The sequence below is a fragment of the Schistocerca cancellata genome, chromosome 3 (genome assembly GCF_023864275.1).
Source record: "Schistocerca cancellata isolate TAMUIC-IGC-003103 chromosome 3, iqSchCanc2.1, whole genome shotgun sequence".
Taxonomy (NCBI): Eukaryota; Metazoa; Arthropoda; class Insecta; order Orthoptera; family Acrididae; genus Schistocerca; species Schistocerca cancellata.
In genome coordinates this window covers 624,893,185-624,909,183 of record NC_064628.1, presented here as the reverse complement: position 1 = coordinate 624,909,183, position 15,999 = coordinate 624,893,185, and the positions used below count along the sequence as shown (strand labels likewise).

Here is a 15,999-nt window from a genome sequence, read left to right as displayed (position 1 = left end):
TTCTTTTTTTTTTCCGGGAAGTTCTACGCGATTATATAAAACGTTAACCATTCAAAGGATTGATAAGTTTTACAGTTCCGAGGGAACTTTTTCTGTGCTAAGTGACAGTAGGTCGCCCGGGAAAAAGCATATTTTTTAAACGGGATATCCGGGAGAAATCCGGGAATAATCCGGGAATTTTTTTTCCTTGTCCCTGTATACACCCTGCTTTGGTCCCACAAAGAGGATTTATGGCTGCTCCTAGAATCACAGCATCCCCTTGTACTCTGCCTTCAGGAAATGAAATTGTCCACTCAAGAACGCTTTGAGCTTTCATATTACTTACAAATTTGTTTTGACCTTTTCGCTGAGGTCGGCATCCCATCTCATGGGTGCATCATGCTGCTCATACATGATGATCTTCATAGTAAACTCATCTCCCTGACTACCCATGTTCAAGCTGTTGCCGTTCGCCTTTTCCTTCCCCACCTGACTTTCTTCCTCTGTACTATTTGTGTACCTCTGTCCTTCGATGTCACCAGGGCAGTCTTCCTTCAGCTTATTGGGTAGATACCTCCCCCATTTTTGCTACTTTGTGACTTTAATGTGCATCATCCCCTTTGGGGTTCTCCCAGGACATGCCAGAGAGGTGCCCTCGTGGCTGACATTCTTAACCAACTCAGACTCTTCTGCCTTAACACTGGAGCACCCACTTTCCTTTCTGACTCGTCACACATCTATTCCCATTTGGACCTATCCTTTTGCACTGCTCAGCTTGCCCATCGTCTTGAGTGGTCCGTTCTTTCTGACACCTACTGGAGCGACCATTTCCTGTTTGATCTGTGTCTGCTGACTCCTACCCCATCCATATGCATGCCCAAATGGCAGCTTACTAAGGCTGACTGGCAGCTTTACTCCTCCCTGGCGACCTTCGCAGAAAAAGATTTCCTCAGTTGTGATGACCAGGTGGACAATCTCATCATTGTTATCCTTACTGCAGCAGAACATTCTATTCCTCGCATTTCCTCTTTATCACGTTGTGTCTCAGTCCCTTCGTGGACTGAGGCATGCCGTGACACAATTTGCGCACAGAGACATGCTCTCCGCATTTTTAACTGCCACCCTATGCGAAAAACTGCATTTATTATAAGCAGATGTTTGCAAAGTTCTTCCGGATAGCAAAAGAGCTAGTTGGATTTCATTCACTAGTTCTTTTAACAGTTACACACCCTCCTCTGTCATGTGGGCCAATCTCCGACAGCTCTCTGGAACCGAGATCCATACCCTCATTCCTGGCCTGACAGTAAGTGCCGATGTCATCGTGGATCCTGTTGCTATCTCCAACACCTTGTGCTGCCATTTTGCGGAAGTTTCAAGCTCTTCCCATTATCACCCTGCCTTCATCCATCGGAAATGAGTGGAGGAGGCACGGGAGATGCTCTTCTCCTCTCCGAATCACGAGTGCTACAATGCCGCATTCACTATGAGGGAGCTAGGTAATGCTCTCAGTTCATCCCGGTCCTCCACCCCAGGGTCAGACGCTATCCACATTCAGATGTAGCAGCACCTCTGTCTTGTGGGCAAGCACTTTCTGCTTAACACATACAACTGAGTCTGGGCTGAGGGCACATTTCCTGGATGTGAGCCACCATCATACGCATACCTAAGCCCAGTAAGGACGAAAACCTTCATTCTAGCGACCGCCCCATCTCTCTTACCAGCTGCATTTGCAAGGTGATTGAACGTATGATTCATGCCCGGCTGGTGTGGTGGCTCAAGTCTCACCATTTACTCACAAATGCACAGTGTGGATTTCGAGCGCGGCATTCCGCAGTGGACCATCTCGTTATTTTGTCCACCCATATCATGAATGGTTTTCTGTGAAAAACCCTGACTGTGGCCGTGTTTATTGATTTAGAGAAGGCCTACCACACCTTCTGGAGAACTGTTATCCTCTGTACTCTTTACACAGGGGGCTTCCGTGGGTGGCTGCCCTCTTTCCTTTGGGCATTTTTACGAGACTGAGTTTTCAAGGTGCGTGTGGGTTCTGCCGTATCGGACATCTTTATTCAGGAAAATGGTGTGCCTCAGGGTTCCGTCCTGAGCGTCGTCCTCTTTGCTGTCGCCATTAACCCAATAATGGCCAGTCTCTGGATCCCTTTTTGTCGATGATTTTGCCATCTATTACAGTTCTCCACAGACCTGTCTTTTTAGCAAGTCATTCAGCAGCACTGTCATGACAATCTCGGAGAACTATACATAAGTATGTTTAATGATCATCCAACTACAGCAGAAATTAAAATCCATAGAACAAAGTGCAGTGCAGTAATGAAATTTATGTTTGAACCTTATTCTGAAAAGGAATAGGGCGTGGACCTTTTAGTATCCTTATTGCATGTTCTAATGATATCAGTGTTAGCAAAATGTTGTGGACTTGTAATGGTGTTTTTTGGTCATAGTAAAACAAGTCTGACATCTACTTTTTTGTCACTTTATGAGCTACAAAACTGATGCTCAAAGTATCAGGTGTGGTGCAAACGTGCAGTGACTGGAAATTACAATGGAGTTTGTGCCAGGATGCGAAATGAATGTTCCAATCTCATCAAGATTCGGTGTGTGTGCTGTACATTACAGTTAGCTATTTGGTCAGCTTCAGAGTGTTTGCTGATGATTTTGACTTGTAACTGATTTGCCCATCTCTTATATGCCATTGCATGACAAATCACTGTTTGCCACAATAAATGGTAGACATGAGCCTAGAAAACTTGTTCATGTATCCCACAGCAGATGGCTTTTGGTAAGAAGTGAAGTTGCTCAAATTGTAGAACAGTGGCTCTAACTCCCTACTGTGTTTGGTATTGCGAAGTCGGAGGAGAGTAATTATTCTGCCATATTCCTACAGTCCATGTACATAGAAAAAAAACTTTTTGTCTATCTCATTTTCCTTCATCCAGTTTTGGCCGAAGTACACTGAAGTGCAAAGGGTGAATAACTTGTTTGAAGCCTGGGCTTCAGATCCATCTAGAAGACTTAATGGTTTCAGTGGAGGGCATTGTTAAGAAATTCATCTCCCAATATGCAGGAAGGGTCTCCTGGCAGAGAATATCATGAACATTTATGATTTGAAACTGAGGGTAATTACACAAATTAAGACTTCTACAGAGAAACTGAATTTAAGCAAAGTTGCATTACTTTCCTTCTTAAACCTTATGTGGTTGCACGGCTTTTTGTAACGTTAATAGTCGCGCGGGGTGTTGCTAACACCCCAAATAAAAGTGGCTATAATGATGTTGTGCAGCATATCACTGATATGAATATGTTTACTTCACAAATGGCCATTTAGAATGTTACCTCCCGGTACATTATCGTTTCATTGACTATTACCTTAGTATTAAATCGGGTTATTTGAAACGTATGCAATAATTCCCATTTTCTTACAATATTTTGTTTAGTTAGTTATTTCTGTTATTCTTCATACTGTATTACAGGCATAAGGCATTATACATATAATTAAACATTTGTTCAGTCAACTCATACAAACATTTTATGAAATCGGTCACAATCACTGGCTGCAAGGGGTGCATTATTGTAGCACTTTCCCCACACATTTCTCATGTGCTTTACACACAAAACTTTCAAACATTGAGCACAGTGCGATTTAACTTGTATCTTTACTCCGAGGACAAACTGTGCATCGCTTGGGCGTAATTATGTATTCTTTGTTCAGAAGGTGGTGCGTAGTTGCTGTCTTCGATTCCCGCCATTTTAGCGGCTTTCCGTCTAACTTGTTTAGGCATGGAGAAATTGGCTGCTGTCTTGCACACTATGGGATTTACTAATGACCTTCCGACATCACGTAAAAACATTCTTCAGGAAATCCTCTCATTGTTATTATTTGCGTATATGATGAAGGCGTTAATGCAAGCAATGTCAATCATTTGGAAAAATAGGGTAAGTGGTCAGCATGTAGTTTTTCTTGAGGTTGAATAAGTAGCAGACATTTCATCTGTTGTGTCCACAACTGTTTTGGTCTTATTGTACATTGTTTCAATTTCTGGTTTCTTTTCCTCCACAGTATTAGTGTCAGTGGCACTGTCATAATGCAAAGATGAAAGGAGAATAACGTTTGTGCTCTTCTTTGGCACATATGAAACTACGGTGATATCCTTTCTGAATCCAAAAAGGCTGTTTCTAAGTTCACAACCTCTGGTGCAAACCAAGTCTGGAGTGCATCCTGTAAATTCGGTAGGCCGCACAAGTCTATTTACTATCTCCTTAGGAGAGTTTGACAGTGCAAAGGGACCCTCTGTCTGTTTCCCAACATTGATTTCCATCCTCAAAGTGTACCATGTCCTTGCATCACATAGGTGAAAATCTTCAAACCATATTTCGCAGGCTTGCTCGGTATATACTGTCAGAAACTGCATTTGCCTCTAAATGCAACCAGTTGTTCATCCACTGTCGTATATTCATAGTATAATTACTGACACAGTTTGACATGAATAATTCAAACACTTCTCTAAATGCAGCTAGGCGATCAAGTTCTCTACGCTGTGGTCTGTCTCGAATATCATCGAATCTCAAACAACGCAAGAAGAAATGAAGGTACCATAAACTCAGTGTGGCATGAAATATTGTAATTCCAAAACCATTTGTGTCTTCCAGATTTTGGTGTCCTGCCCTGTAATGACCAGCAACTATCAACAGACGTAGAAGAGATTTGATTTCTTCCTCATTTGTTGGTTTGACATCATGATCTCTTGTGAAATTTGATGCAGTGTGTTGCATGTAAATATTTGTGCATGATGTAATCATTCTAATTATTATGTCATTTATAAATATCGAAAAACAGTCCACAGCAGTTTTCGCAGATTTTGTGATAGCTTTCACACCAGGGAGATTATCAAGGAGATGTTACTCTGTATTATCATTGTTAATAAAGATCCTATCCTTTTTGAAAAAAACCAGCTACTGAAGCATCTTTCTCTTCTGTGGGTTGCAGGGGTTACGACCCCTGGGGAGGTGGGTGGGTGTTATATCATGGCTGTGTGCATTCACTGCATGTTGCTGTGTAAGACGCGTGACCTTGAGAAAACAAATTAATTTTTGCTCCAACAAAAGAAATAGGTCCTGTGAGAAGCTCTTGTTGAGAAACATTGTTTGGAGTCATCTTGAAACAGTCTACTGTTTTATAAACAGTCCTCCTGCTCCTCCTTGAATATCTTCTGCGTCGGTACGGCATGGCTGTGTGCACAGTGTGGCTGCCTCGAGTCGACTGAACAAGCAGCTGCCTGTGCGCTCTGTTATCAAGCAACAAGGGCGTGGCAGGAAGTAGCCCTGCCGCGCAGCGCAATGGCCGCGCCTGTTGCGCAACCGGAAGTGAGTTTTCCAGCAACACGGGCCTAGTAATACTAGGGCCCGTGTTGCCCGACAGCCTCGCTCAGCGGCTAAGTCCCGCTCAAGGTCACGCGTCTTACACAGCAACGTGCAGTGAATGCACACAGCCATGATATCACCACCTCTCACAACAGCAATAGTCAACCAACCATTAACCACTAACAATCTCGTTAGTAGTGCAGGTGAAATTAATTTTTGCTCCAACAAAAGAAATAGGTCCTGTGAGAATGCACACACTTCTACTTCTTACGTTGCGACTAGGACAACTTTTCATCCATTTTGTAACCTTATTCTTTCCAATAAAAAAATCATGCTTGCTTTCATTATTCGCTGCACTTATTTGTTGTTCCAGTTCCAGACTGTCTTCATCCTCCGTTTCTGTCACTGTGATGAGAGAGAACTTCACAACTGTCTGTTTCCTCCTCTTCCTCTTCTCCTCCTTCAAAAGTTTCGTCTAAGACCACTTCCAGAAGCTTCCGCACTCCTTCTTGTTCAATTATGTAACAATTCATAGCTGTTTTAACTGCACAGAGCGACAAAATACAAGCAGCTGCTATGGAACACAACTGTGCGCTTTCTCGCAGCACTGCAACATAAAGTCGCGCGGGATGCCGACAACACCCTAAGGCACATTGTTGTGTTTTCTTGGAACTTGCGCTTCCATTGTAGATTCTATTGTTACTCGAAGCTTTCATATTACGTCCTAGAAAGATACCAAAGAACATGACGTTACACTCATATCTATTATGTAATAATCCACCGATAAGGATGACTGGGGTGTTCTGAACACCCCGCGCAACTGCGTAAGGGTTAAGTCACGTAGTGAACTTCAAACAAGGCTTCCTGGTAATGTTAAAGTTTTGAGAAATATGTCAGTGTTGTCAGTTTCAAATTCTTTGGAACTAGTCAAAGAATTTCTTATACCAATAATGATGCATCTAGAAGACCACAATCACAAAAGCAGAATGTAAGTGAGAAAATTTAACATCTGTTAAATGGAAAAAAGTTCTGATATCCTGAATTTCTGACATGAGATAGCAAAATATAAAGATGCTTGAGGTGTTAATCTGTTTGAGAGTTTAGTGAATGTAGCAACTTCTTTATTAGTATTGCCATGGTCAAATCCAGAGGTGGGAAGAATTTTCAGTAGCATGAACATTGTGAAAAACAAACTGCACAACAGAATGTCATGAGAAGTGTTAAGCTCAATAATTATAATAAAAGATGGCTTAATCAGGTGGGGAAATTGTTGTAAAAACTGCAAGTTTTATCAGAAGTATTAAGCAAGTTACAAACTATTGCTGCATACAAGAGTGATGTTTCATATCTTGCCCAAAACTTCAGCTTCATCTTTGAGAGCCACAGATATTTTGAGCATGACTGCATGCACACCTTCATTTCTGTTTATCACAGAACTTGAATTTGAACCTGAAGTTCCAGCAGGAATTTTTGTTTAAATAAAGTACTTTACTCTTTTGTTATCTTTGCTTGGTATTAAAAATGTGCGGTAGATAAATAGTATTACAAATAACATTTAGGTGCTTGCCTTTTAATGCCTATAAATATAACAAAATATCCATACAATCTGACTTATTTCAATGCAAAGTAGCTTATTTTCGAATGCCTTTTAGTGGGATTTTCTCAGAGGCATTTGGCGAGACTGTTTACACTTGCACTTACTGCCAGTTTATGGTATCTGCATTCTGCACTTTAGTGACTGGGAAACAATACCTGTCAAAGTATTTCAACCACACTGAAAGTCATTCCCTAGTGTACAAATAGTTATTTTTGGTTCTACTTTTACATTAAGTTCCTTGTCGGTTTTATCTGTAATGTTGTCAAGTATGGGTCAGACAGCTATGAATGACAACAGAACATTAACATTATCATTAACAGAACATTCTGCCAATTGTATAATTATTGAATTGGGTGGGTAAAGAAAAGTAATGTTGAGAAACATCATAAATATGGTGAGCATGTTGTACACCTTTCGAAAATACTGCCGATTCTCAGCATAAACAATCATTTGTTGGGACATTTTGAGGTCCCTAGTCATTATTGTAAGGGTTTTCAAATCTATTGCTCTCGTAGGATGTTTCTGGAGATTGACTTCTGTGAGCAAGAAAGCTTAATAATATAAAGTGATATTCCCCTTTGAAATGCACATCTGTCCATAACTAGCAGAATACCGTATTTACTCGAATCTAAGCCGCATCTGAAAAATGGGACTCGAAATTAAGGAAAAAAATTTTCCTGTACCTTAAGCTGCACCTGAAATTTGAGACTCGAAATTCAAGGGAAGACATAAGTTTTAGACCGCACCACCAAATCGAAACAAATTTGGACCATTGTAACAAGAGACACAATTTAGGTCGAATGGATGGAGATACAGCTACAGTAGTTTGGTTAGAGTCGTAAGCTTAGCAGTTAAGTCATTGCTATGTGTCAGGCGCTCCGTCCGTATTTACACGGGCGCCCTTCCTTTTTCACTTACTTCGTCTGGTTTGAATTGATTGCTTATTTTGCTTTGATCTGATAAGTGCCGTTCTCTTTGTTATGGGTGTTTGTCACTCTAAGCTGCAAACGCATTATTGTACTGTCATGCATTGTTTGTCGCTTTCTGATAATGAGTGTTTACAACCTGTCGCCGCTCACGGCATGGCTTGCTTTTGTGTGCTCTACTGCCACTTACAATTAAAAAAAGAGGAATTGTCTCATTAGTGAAACAATGGCAAGAGACTGTTATTTGTTGTTACTTACACTGCTGCTTTCTTTGATAGAGATCAACAAGAACCAAATAATAGTCTGCGTATGATAGAAAATGTTCTGAACGAGAATTTAGGGAAAATTTTTCTCCGTTTGAGAATCTTTGCAGACGCCTCTTTAGTACATTACATTCTGCACAGAAATTAATCATCTTAGATTTAAAAATCTAGTCAGTTGCCATTTCTGATTGTATCACTATTCAGCATAAGAATAATAATATAAACTTGACATGATATGTATATTCTTCCGCAGTTGCTGTCGTCTCATTCTAGTTTCTTAGTTTATTAGGCAGACAGGATTCGAATGAGATAGCACCAAACACGAAAAAATACATGGCATAATGTTTACATTCGTTTTATTCATATAGTGAAGAGAATACTGCAGGTGATTCACGATTCATAAAAGTTCCTATTAGCAACCATCTCTTGTCATAGGTAAGAAAAAATTCAGAACGTAGAGTTGGCCATATTCACATACATCCCAAACAATCGTGCCAGTCGGATTTTCGTAGTCGAGTTTCAGTGATGACTTCAAATGCAGAGAGTGTTGTTGTCTTCAGTCCATAGACTGGTTTCATGCAGCTCTCCATGCTTTTCTATCCTGTGCAATGCAGAGTAGCAACACTTATAAAATAAGAATGAAAATAACTTAGAAATTAAACACAGAAATTTAAAACAAAATTTTATTAGGTTTGTAATACATCTTATATGAAATGTTTAAAATATCAGTCATGATTCTGAATCACTATCACACAATTCTTTGTTGCTCATTTCTTCATACAGAGCATCGTCCTCTGTACCATCTATCATCGAACATTTTTTAAATGCTTGTTGCACAGCCTGATTTGGAACACATTTCCATGCATCATAAATCCGTTGGCACACTTGCGACAAACTTGCACGTTTTACATGTCCTGTTGGTGTCAGTTGTCTATTGCTTTTTGAAAGCCTGTCTGTGTATGTGCGTTTAAGCTTGTCCTTAAATGGTTTATTCAGACAGACATCAAGTGGTTGCAGAATTGACCTCATCCCACCTGTAGTAACTGCCAAGTCCGTTTTATTTTCCTCTAATTTTCATTCAACTGCAGGTGTTGTATGGCCTGGGTACGCATCTAATACCAACAGACTGCGTAAACCAAGCATTGTACCAGGATGATGATTCCACACACACCTAATCCATTCCAGCACCATGTCCTCCGAAAGCCGCCCAGTTTCGTTTGCTCGTACAATTACAGATTTCGGTAGTCTTTCACTTGAAAACTATGAGTGGGGGTAATTTATGTCCATCTGCAAGCATGACGGACATCTGCGGGTTTTCACCCCCTGATGTAAGAACACTTATGTCTTTCTTTCCTTTGGTGTCAACCGTATGACGTGACGGCAAGTCAAAATATATGGGAGTTTGGTCAGCATTTCCTATCTGACCAAGAAGGTATTGCTTTTCTGTGCGCTGCCTAATTATGAAGCACTGAAATTCCACAAGTTTTTCTTCATAATTTTTCGGCAGCCTCTGTGCAACTAAAGTTCGCCTCCGAAGTGAAAAACCCCAGCGTTTCATGAACAGATCAATCCAGCTGCGGCTAGCCTTAAGATTTTCGATTTTTTGCTCTCTATCAATTTCATGTGCCTTAATTTTTAAAATTTCGGCGTTCACAGGCAGGAATTTCTGACGCTGTTCCTTAACAAATTCATTTAAAGTCATTTCTAGTGCATGATATCAGCCACACTTTGGCCCACTAAATGCTTTTCTGCTACTTGAACATTCAATTCAAATAATTTGTCTCTCTGCGGTCGCCATCGCCTGATGTTGGTCTCATCAATCTCGTATTGCATACCTGTAGCACCATTAGAATTTGTTCCGCAAAAGAAATAACTCCCCTCTTGAATTTGGCCCTATAATGAAAGCACTTCATTATGGTTCACTAACACCAACAAGCACTTCACAAAATTACACGAAGCAATAGGTGCCGCTACGTGAAATCTTAATGAGCCCCAGTGCATCAACTCGTGCAACAGTCCTAAAGCCTTGTGCATTGTTGGTATTTTTGTGTAAAGAAATTTATTTTTGTTGCCTACGAATATTTGAAAGACTGCTACGTTCGAAGATGAACAATATGGAATTTCTATTTACTTCATTGGATAATGTATGAAAATGCAGTTGTCGAAACTCGGGGTGGAGAAAAAGAAGCTCCTCTTCTACCTTTTTTAAATTTATTTACGGACGCAGAGGTTTTGGTGCCAGTATTTATCTTTGTGCCTGTGTAACGCTGTGTATATTCGACAGCAGAAGTTAGTTGTGGTGGCACCTACCAACAGTTTTCAGAACATCCACTTACTTTGCACTCGATTCTAAGCTGCAGGAGGTTTTTTTGATCACAAAAACTGGGAAAAAGTGTGTCTTAGATTCGAGTAAATACGGTAGTTTGTTCACATATCTCAGGCATACCACCTTAAATTCCATTATACAGCTGATGGTTGTCCATATTCGCAATTGCAAATACATTCCATGTATTTCGCAATGGTCTCCTGTATTTACAGTAATTTAGTAGCAACATATTAATAATGTTCCTTATACTGTGGGAAAAGAGGGCTTTTAAAGAGGTGGCGCCTATACAGGCAATGGGGCCTATACAGGCAATCAGTCTTCTGCATAAAATTTCAAAGCAAAAATATATAGAAAGACAAGCCATTTGGTTTTGAGTGCACTGAGAATCTCTCAAGCATAAAATTCTTTGTGCTGCTCCTGACCAGCTTAGGGCAGCATTTGTGCCATTTGCCACTATTTATAGATGCTACAGTCACAAAATAGGATAAATCACTGACATAAGGGACATCATTTAAAGTAGTGCTTGTAAGTATTAAGATGATCATTTGTGTGCATTGGCTAATTCCATGGTTTGGAGCTTTTTCACTCTATTCAAAAGTGACTCAACCCATCTAAGTGTGACTTTCGTGTCTGTTACTGAATATAAATAATGTTTTGCCAATATTTGGATTCTGTAATTATAAACGTGTCACAGATATATGAAAATAATGGCATTTTCAGTATTTGTTGGTAAATAGAGATGATTGTTGAAATTTTGTTTATTAATTTAGAAAACAAAATGATATACAGTGAAACCCCTTTATAACGTTCCTCCATATAATAATTTCCTCTATGTTACGTCCGTTTTATTCGGTCCCGACTAAAAGCCCATGTAAACAATGTTATATTTTCCTCTTTACTGCGTTTCCTCTGTATTACAATTTCCTCCATGTAACGCTCAATTTTTTTTAACCCTGGTCAATTATTTATCTCTTTATAATGTTTAAGTGACTGGATGTAGATGCATCGTTTTCCGTTCTGTGGATCACAGTTTGCGCCGGCTCGGAAAGCCCGCACTCAGCGTGTTTTGTATGTCAGCAGTGGAACCCGGTCACGTGACAAGTGATGCACAATCTGCTTGTGATCTTTTTGACGCCATTACAGTCGATGCTTTGCATTCGTAGTGTATTGTGTGAGCTGAGTAGCAGACAGTGTGTCTAGTAGGAGTGTGTCTTCGTTATAACTTTATTGAAGGTTTCATCAGTGGACATGAGTGAAAAGCGGAAGAACATTTCTCTGGAAGAGAAGGTTTCTGTTGTTAAAAAAGTGGAGGCATCTCCTGGTGTGAGTCGCGTGGAGCTAGCGAAGCAATTTGAACTGGCCCCCTCAACACACAACACTATTATGAGAAACAGATCGTCGATAATGGAAGAGTTTGACAATTGTGGAAATTCGAAACGTATGCATTTGAAGCCGTCAACTTGATTTGCAAAAGTTTCAGGAATTAATAGACAGTGATTCTGTCACTTTTGAGGACTTTGTGGCTGTGGATGACAACGTGGCATCCACAGGACTACAAAGTATTGAGGACTGCCTCATATTCTATAATTGGGTCAACTGAAGAACGGGATACCACCTGTCAGCTTTGGACAATGTCGTCATATCTTAAGAATTTGTTATAACTTTTTACAGTACAAACTGATCCATTTACTTTCAGCCATCCACCTACTGGGCCCCATGTTTTAATTACAAAAAACTAATCATTTGATACATCGATCATTTGCAATGAATATCATATTACAGTGTTATGAATATAATAGAGGGAAACATTCCAAGTGGAAAAAATATATCTAAAAAGAAAGATGATGAGACTTACCAAACAAAAGTGCTGGCAGGTCGATAGACACACAAACAAACACAAACACACACAAAATTCAACCTTTCGCAACAAACGGTTGCTTCGTCAGGAAAGAGGGAAGGAGAGGGAAAGACGAAAGGATATGGGTTTTAAGGGAGAGGGTAAGGAGTCATTCCAATCCCAGGAGCGGAAAGACTTATCTTAGGGGGAAAAAAGGACAGGTATACACTCAATTGCGCGCGCACACACACACACACACACACACACACACACACACACACACACACACACACATCCATCCGCATATACACAGACACAAGCAGACATTTGTAAAGGCAAAGAGTTTGGGCAGAGATGTCAGTCGAGGCGGAAGTACAGAGGCAAAGATGATGTTGAAAGACAGGTGAGGTATGAGCGGCGGCAAATTGAAATTAGAAATTAGCGGAGATTGAGGCCTGGCGGATAGCGAGAAGAGAGGATATGCTGAAGGGCAAGTTCCCACCTCCGGAGTTCCGACAGGTTGGTGTTAGTCCAGATAACCCGGACGATGTAACACTGTGCCAAGATGTGCTGGCCGTGCACCAAGGCATGTTTAGCCACAGGGTGATCCTCATTACCAACAAACACTGTCTGCCTGTGTCCATTCATGCGAATGGACAGTTTGTTGCTGGTCATTCCCACATAGAAGGCTTCACAGTGTAGGCAGGTCAGTTGGTAAATCACGTGGGTGCTTTCACACGTGGCTCTGCCTTTGATTGTGTACACCTTCTGGGTTACAGGACTGGAGTAGGTGGTGGTGGGAGGGTGCATGGGACAGGTTTTACACCGGGGGCAGTTACAAGGGTAGGAGCCAGAGGGTAGGGAAGGTGGTTTGGGGATTTCATAGGGATGAACTAAGAGGTTACGAAGGTTAGGTGGACGGCGGAAAGACACTCTAGGTGGAGTGGGGAGGATTTCATGAAGGATGGATCTCATTTCAGGGCAGGATTTGAGGAAGTCGTATCCCTGCTGGAGAGCCACATTCAGAGTCTGATCCAGTCCCGGAAAGTATCCTGTCACAAGTGGGGCACTTTTGGGGTTCTTCTGTGAAAGTTCCGGGTTTGAGGAGATGAGGAAGTGGCTCTGGTTATTTGCTTCTGTACCAGGTCGGGAGGGTAGTTACAGGATGCGAAAGCTGTTTTCAGGTTGTTGGTGTAATGGTTCAAGGATTCCGGACTGGAGCAGATTCGTTTGCCACGAAGACCTAGGCTGTAGGGAAGGGACCGTTTGATGTGGAATGGTGGCAGCTGTCATAATGGAGGTACTGTTGCTTGTTGGTGGATTTGATGTGGACGGACGTGTGAAGCTGGCCATTGGACAGGTGGAGGTCAACGTCAAGGAAAGTGGCATGGGATTTAGAGTAGGACCAGGTGAATCTGATGGAACCAAAGGAGTTGAGGTTGGAGAGGAAATTCTGGAGTTCTTCTTCACTGTGAGTCCAGATCATGAAAATGTCATCAATAAATCTGTACCAAACTTCGGGTTGGCAGGCCTGGGTAACCAAGAAGGCTTCCTCTAAGCGACCCATGAATAGGTTGACGTACGAGGGGGCCATCCTGGTACCCATGGCTGTTCCCTTTAATGAGGAAAGAGGTTTTAGGTAGGGTGGCAGGTGATCGGCGTGAAAGGAAGTGCTCCATCGCAGCGAGGCCCTGGACATACGGAATATTTGTGTATAAGGAAGTGGCATCAATGGTTACAAGGATGGTTTCCGGGGGTAACAGACTGGGTAGGGATTCCAGGCGTTCGAGAAAGTGGCTGAGTCTTTGATGAAGGATGGGAGACTGCATGTGATGGGTTGAAGGTGTTGATCTACGCAGGCAGAGATACGTTCTGTGGGGGCTTGGTAACCAGCTACAATGGGACGGCCGGGATGATTGGGTTTGTGAATTTTAGGAAGAAGGTAGAAGGTAGGGGTGCGGGGTGTCGGTGGGGTCAGGAGGTTGATGGGGTCAGGTGAAAGGTTTTGTAGGGGGCCTAAGGTTCTGAGGATTCCTTGAAGCTCCGCCTGGACGTCAGGAATGGGATTACCTTGGCAAACTTTGTAAGTAGTGTTGTCTGAAAGCGCGCGCGCGAGTGTATACCTGTCCTTTTTTCCCCCTAAGATAAGTCTTTCCGCTCCCGGGATTGGAATGACTCCTTACCCTCTCCCTTAAAACCCACATCCTTTCGTCTTTCCCTCTCCTTCCCTCTTTCCTGACGAAGCAACCGTTTGTTGCGAAAGCTTGAATTTTGTGTGTATGTTTGTGTTTGTTTGTGTGTCTATCGACCTGCCAGCACTTTTGTTTGGTAAGTCTCATCATCTTTCTTTTTAGATATATTACAGTGTTATGAAAATTTAAAATGTCATCTATGGCACCATTTGTCAAAGCTGATTAGTGGTATCCAGATCTTCAGTAATGCCCTATAATTATTATTTGGAAGCCTTCCTCTTTATAGTGTTTTCCTCTATACGGTGTTCAGAATTTGTGGTCCCTTGAAAAACGTTATATAGATGTTTCACTGTAATATTGATTGATTTGCATTTAAAGACTTGTTGTAGAATTTCTACCTATTTTAAAAGCATGTGTGTTGACTATGCATCTCACTGTAAGATGTGTTTTGTAAAGTATTTTTTTCATGTGGATGATCAGAGTTTTTCTTGGCAAGTCTGTAGTGCAAACTAATCCCTTCCTTTTATTACTTATTTTGGTACGGTATGTGTATTTTACTGGTAACTGGGTGGTTTACAAAATTCAGATGATACATGTAAATATCAAATGCCATGCTAGTTATTACTTATTTTGTTGACATATGACTATTCTTTTGTTTCAGAATGTGCAAAGGATATCTTTCAGTGCAATAAAAGAATGGAAAATGCCTTAAAACTTGTAAGTGAAAAACAAACTCAAAGCAAAACTGAATCTAGAGTGAATGAGAGGGTTGAAGCATTTAAGACAGATTTGTATAAGGGAATTCCAAAATCTGTGCTTGAGAAGGTTAGTAATAAGAAACTTTATGTAGAAGCATTACAATTAAAATCTTCTTTCGTGACTGCAAGACTGCTTATGAAGTTTCCACATCCAGTGGTGTTCCCTTCTATTAGTAAAATGAAGCTTCTATATTTGAAAATGTCACAATTACTAAAACGCTCTGGGCTATAGTGCCATATTCAGATGAATTTCTCGATGGAAGCCCAACATTTTGTTCTCATCTGCAGAAGACTTCTCAAGAGGGTTACAGCTTTTCCGAGGTTTTTTTATATGCACGCTATAGGTAGTTGTTTTTACGTGCTCCCACACAGAGGCATGGTGTATTCCTTTTTTAAACTCTAGTGCAATTGTAGTTGCAGGCTGCTGTTATCTGCTGTAGCTGTCACCCTATCATGGAAGACATCTTTTTCAGCACCAGAATCTGGATGCCAATCAGTTTCAGCCCCCCCCCCCCCCCCTCCTGGTTAAAGTTATGGAGATGTTTAGTAAACTCTGTGGCCTCTCTGTAGAGACTTTAATGGTATTCACTTGTGGCTGCTAGTAAATGAGCCTTATAAAATTGAATCATGTGATCTCCATTTGCCCCAACTGTTGGTCTGTCTTTTTCTCCTTTTCTGCAGTTGCCGTAGCGCTCTTCTAGTCCCTTTTTTTTTAAGTAGTATCCACATCCATGTTTCCACAACT

The 15,999-nt window shown here is 41.2% G+C and overlaps 2 protein-coding genes across 2 annotated transcripts in view; one reads left to right on the top strand and one right to left on the bottom strand.

Annotated features, from left to right (window-relative positions):
* The window catches only part of LOC126175541 (D-aspartate oxidase), a 257,569-nt gene that overhangs the window by 225,021 nt on the left and 16,549 nt on the right, over positions 1-15,999 (bottom strand). The window lies entirely within an intron of this gene.
* Positions 1-15,999, top strand: part of LOC126175540 (DNA replication factor Cdt1) — a 101,085-nt gene that overhangs the window by 72,383 nt on the left and 12,703 nt on the right. Inside the window, exon 9 of the mRNA XM_049922375.1 lies at positions 15,158-15,321. Coding sequence (XP_049778332.1) covers positions 15,158-15,321 — 164 coding nt within the window. The remainder of the gene's footprint in view (positions 1-15,157; positions 15,322-15,999) is intronic.